This window comes from Penaeus japonicus, unplaced genomic scaffold (genome assembly GCF_977035675.1).
Source record: "Penaeus japonicus unplaced genomic scaffold, GWHDUDI00000001_assembly GWHDUDI00000041, whole genome shotgun sequence".
Taxonomy (NCBI): domain Eukaryota; kingdom Metazoa; phylum Arthropoda; class Malacostraca; order Decapoda; family Penaeidae; genus Penaeus; species Penaeus japonicus.
Genome location: NW_028234443.1, coordinates 4,818,322 through 4,823,321, shown reverse-complemented (window position 1 = coordinate 4,823,321; position 5,000 = coordinate 4,818,322). Strand labels below are relative to the sequence as shown.

General features: G+C 39.2%; 1 protein-coding gene across 1 annotated transcript in view; it reads right to left on the bottom strand.

Moving 5' to 3' along the window:
* Positions 1-201: 201 nt before the first annotated feature.
* Positions 202-5,000, bottom strand: part of CSN3 (COP9 signalosome subunit 3) — a 5,319-nt gene continuing 520 nt past the window's right edge. Inside the window, exons 2-8 of the mRNA XM_043005665.2 lie at positions 4,267-4,515; positions 3,797-4,014; positions 3,235-3,429; positions 1,959-2,110; positions 1,101-1,260; positions 771-884; positions 202-437 (exon numbers count right to left, since the gene is read on the bottom strand). Of these exons, the coding sequence (XP_042861599.1) occupies positions 276-437; positions 771-884; positions 1,101-1,260; positions 1,959-2,110; positions 3,235-3,429; positions 3,797-4,014; positions 4,267-4,515 (1,250 nt within the window). The 3' untranslated portion in view covers positions 202-275. The remainder of the gene's footprint in view (positions 438-770; positions 885-1,100; positions 1,261-1,958; positions 2,111-3,234; positions 3,430-3,796; positions 4,015-4,266; positions 4,516-5,000) is intronic.

Genomic DNA, 5,000 nt, shown 5'->3' with positions numbered 1-5,000 from the left:
CCAGTCATTTAATCTCTTCTTAATATCTATAGTCCTGAGGTACTATCAATTAATGGATTATTTTGAGTTGTTTCTGAATATTTGGTATTCATATCCCTTTCATTTCCTATGAAAAAAGGACAAACAAGAGCAAAAAAAAAAGGGGAAAAAGAGAAGAAAATCCAAAATGAACGACAAAGGTACCAGAATAAAAAACACATCCCTAATATCATCGTTTACTTGATAAAATTCACACAGAGTTCGATTAATGCAAGACTGGCTGAGTACTAAGAGGATCACATGGAGGACACGATAGAGAAGGAGGTAGACTGCGCAGAGGAGGGCGTCGGTCCCTCGTCCTCCTGTGGCCCCAGAACCTTCTGGACGTACTGGGGGTTCACCACGATCTCCTCCTCCATAGCCTGCAGCCGACGTTCTACTTCCATACACAATTGCATCTGTTGTTTGTGGGGAGGGAGGGAGGGGGAAGAGGAAGCCTTTTAGTGAATGATTCAACATTGTTGCAAGAGTGTTTGGGACTTTCAGAATGACAGAACAGAGATATGGCTAAAGTATTATAGAGACATGTCCCCTAGACGTGTTACATGTTTCCTTTTATCTATCTATTAGGAAAATAACATCGCTGACATTTTGATACCAAACTTTAGAAATAGTCTTTGCTTGAAAGAGAAAAATTAACAAGGCTCAACATTAAAAACTGAATTGTTTCATTTCATTTCTAATACATGAAACACAGTGTATCATCAAGGATTATCAAGGATTATGCTTACCTCTTTGTCCAGATGAGCCATCATGGTGGGAGAATTGTATTTTTCTGGGTTGTCCAGGAAAACTACCATCCCATCACGCTGATTGATGCTTGCATGGATTTCGCCCTCATCAATCTGAATGCAATCACATTATCCAATCAATATCATTATCAATCAAAGCCAGAAAAAAGACAAAAAGCAAAATTTCACCCAATCCCATTTTCAATCAAAATAATCGCAAAGCATCATAATGTATACAGGAAAGCAACGCAACTGAGAAAAAAAAAATCTGATTAGAACTTTGCAAAAACAAAAATAATAATAATAATAAAAGTATCAATTACACCTTACCATATTCAAAATGTACTTCTGAGCCTCCTGCGGGCTTGTGAGCTGTACGCGGTTGGCAACATCAGCCAGGGAGAGGGTGAGGAAGGTGCGAGTCAGACGCTGAATGTTCTTCTTGTATAGGGCGCTCAGACATTGCTTTACCAATCCCATGTTCTGGTCTCTGCATGGCAAACAAGAGGCTTGGTGAGTGCAATACAACCCAATGCAACAAAGGTGGGAAGGAGAAGGTTAGGAAGAAAGGTAGAATAGTGAGGGGAGAGGGGGGAGGAATAGGGGAGAATAAGAGAGAGAGATGGAGAGGGAGGGAGAGGGAGAGGGAGAGGGAGAGGGAGAGGGAGAGGGAGAGGGAGAGGGAGAGAGAGAGAGAGAGAGAGAGAGAGAGAGAGAGAGAGAGAGAGAGAGAGAGAGAGAGAGAGAGAGAGAGAGAGAGAGAGAGAGAGAGAGAGAGGAGAGGGAGAGAGAGAGAGGAGAGAGAGAGAGAGAGAGAGGGAGAGAGAGAGAGAGAGAGAGAGAGAGAGAGAGAGAGAGAGGAGAGAGGAGAGACGAAAGAGAGAAAGAGAGAGAGGAGAGAGAGGGAGAGAGAGAGAGAGAGAGAGAGAGAGAGAGAGAGAGAGAGAGAGAGAAAAGAGAGAGAGAGAGAGAGAAGAGAGAGAGAGAGAGAGAGAGAGAAGAGAGAGAGAGAGAGAGAGAGAGAGAGAGAGAGAGAGAGAGAGAGAGAGACAGAGGGAGAAAGAGAGAAAGAGAGAGACAGAGGGAGAAAGAGAGAAAGAGAGAGAGAGGGGAGAGAAAGAAACCAAAACTGATATTCCAAAAGTCAAAAGTCAAAACACAAATAAAGTAGCCATCACTTCAACTCACCTGGTGAAGGTTTCTTGATTTTTGCTAATAACAGAGCACACTTTGTCAGGACAGTTGGTGCAGAAGGCCACACCGAGATCCCAGTACACTTGGCTCAGTGGCTTAATGAAGCGCGTCACCACCAAAGACGCGTATTTGGGGATTCGGCCAATCTGCGGATAGAGGCTCGTATGTACTACAAAACAAGTAAGATGTGTTATGAGTTCTAGATTAATGAGTACAAATAGCAATGGAAATGTCAATTAATAACAAACAAAATTTCAAAATATTTCTACTTTCTTCTGGGGCAACTTCAAAAGTAAAATGACGCCTGAAGACCTGTATGTAACACAATACAAACAAGACATATTATGAGTTCTAGGTCAATGAATAAATATAAAAAAGGCAAGGTCAAATAATACCAAACAAATCTAGAGTATCAAGGACAATCTCCATAAATGATAATGCAGATGTGTAGACGGACTTATTTAGCAACAATGGCTATCTGATTTTGCTTGAAAATAAGTGAAAATGAATTGATATTGAAAGTCAAAGGAGATGAGAAAATACAACACATGTTTGATTTAAATGAGTCCCAAGTATATATGTATGGGGATGCTTATACTACCTTCATTAGATCTTCTATGTAATATAAATATGGGAATGGAACAAAATAAGATATCAAATGACAAACTAAGAAAAAAAATATTTTAAGTGTTAAGAGAAATGCATAATTACTTCTAGAATTTAAAGCAGAGGAAGGCAAATACAAACAACAGCAATTAATATCTCTATACAATACCTTATCTTGTCTTCAGAGGATCACTGTTCACAGCCATCATAATGCACAACATAAAGCACCCAAGTCACTACAAGTCTGCATACTCACCATCAATACAACACTTAACCCATTGGTCGTGGTTTTAATAAAATATTTATGCAGTAGGATGGATGGTTTACATTGTCTGGCACAGTGCTATCCGCATCTATGACCGACTCTGCCTTTGCAGCAAATCATGTCATCCGCTGCTAATGGGTTAATACAGACACCATAAAAGTCAGGAAGGAAATACCCTTGATATCATGGTGATCTGGTGTTACATCTATGGGTGTCCAACTATTCTGTGCTCTAATTTCCACAACAACAATAACAAAAACAACAATAATAATAACAATAATAATAATAACAACAATAAGCAACAACAATAAAATTACAACAACAAAAATAAATACAAACAACAATTAACACTACCATCACCACCACCACCACTCAGTATCATTCCGATGCCTGACTTACCCTTCCTTCAAGAATAAGAGAAACAAGGATGTATTTCTTAAACGCTTCCAGCATAATATGGGACACAGCCAGGGCCGGAGTCGTGATGCAGACTCTGAAAAAGTACTGGGCTCTGTCGTAGTTCTTCACTGCGGTGTAGATCATGCCTCCGTAATAGTAGTAGAGAAGGAAGTGCTTCACGTCGTAGCTTCCACGCTGCAGAGGAAATGAGTTTTAGTTATTCCAGAGAGCATAACAATAATCGGCTCCAATTCAATTTCAAACATTTATGTGAAATTTGGCCACATAAAATATCAATTATCACACAAAACAGGATTTTATACATCTTTTTCAAATATTATCAAATACTATCATTGTCTATTTTCACACTGTATCATAATGCAGAACCAAATGTGCAGTTATTTGAAAAAATTCATAGAACTGAAAAATATATATATATACAGATAAACAAACAAATATCCCTTTCACTAATGGTTACAATCCAGAGTAAAACACATCATAGTCAGTCTAGCTGTAATATATCCATCAGCTGAAGGTCCACTGGGATAATTTGTTACCTCACCTCCTTACTGATATCCATAATGTCGACATCCATGAACTTGAGCGCTGGCTTGAAGCACTTGGAGACAAGGCACAAGTGGACCAGATGTGCATGGATTGAGGTAAGGTGCAGTGGGGACTCCTGGGTCTTGCGGATGGCAGTGCTAAGGACTTCGATGCCACGCATTGCGCAGTTTCCCGCCACAAGGAGGTCAGCGTAACTGCCACACAAATCGGCCACTGGAAGGGAAAGGGCATAGACATGAGAATAACTCAATATTACAACAAATAAAAAATAGAACTAAAACTTGTAACAAGAACTTGTCAATAGGAGTGTATGAGTAAATAAATATTATACAGATGGAAGTTGTAGTACATTATGTACTATACTCCTGTCAATGCAAATAACTGAAGATGAATATATTTACTGTAAAAAATACACTTCAAATCCTGACCAATATCAACAACCAAACTACTATCAATCACACTTACTCATATCTGGAGCATATTTTATCTGTTCCTCACTGCATACATTAATAAACTCTGCAACGGTGGCGTGGAGAGTGTCTATGTTAGCGTCCGTATGTGTTGTGTTCTGCAGCCTCACGCACAACACGGCCATAACCCCAAGGGAGACAGCCTGGGGTTCTAGCGTGGCCAAGACAGTGTCCAGGTGGGCCACATTCTTGGCCAGGACTTCTGTGCTCTTACTCACATATTTCACCACTTCCCCGTAATTGCCTGGAAAAAAATAATATTCATATTTTCTCATAATAATAATAACCTACTTAAACAAAGAATCTAGCTTTGAAACACATTATCTATGCAATGCATCTCAACATTATGTACATACATTTTCATTGCAACATCTTATCAACAAAAACATAAAATAAGAATAAGTAATATAAAATGAACAGAAAATAGGCTTAACACTTGATGTTTGGTTACTAACACAAATGTTACATACACACTGATTACCCATTAAATATTATGAGCCTTTTCCCCTGTCAGAATATCGGTAGAGTTCAATAAACCCCACATTTTCTAGCTTGTAGGCCTTCCTGGCAATTTATCATTAAATATGGAGCCAATCCATACTCTATCTTGCAAGAATGTATTTAATGGAGGATTGTTGGCCTTTGCTGACACTTGCCATTATCATGCTGGATTTAAGATTGCAGGCTTTCCATCCAAGATCATAGCATATTTCAAGTGAGTTTGGACAG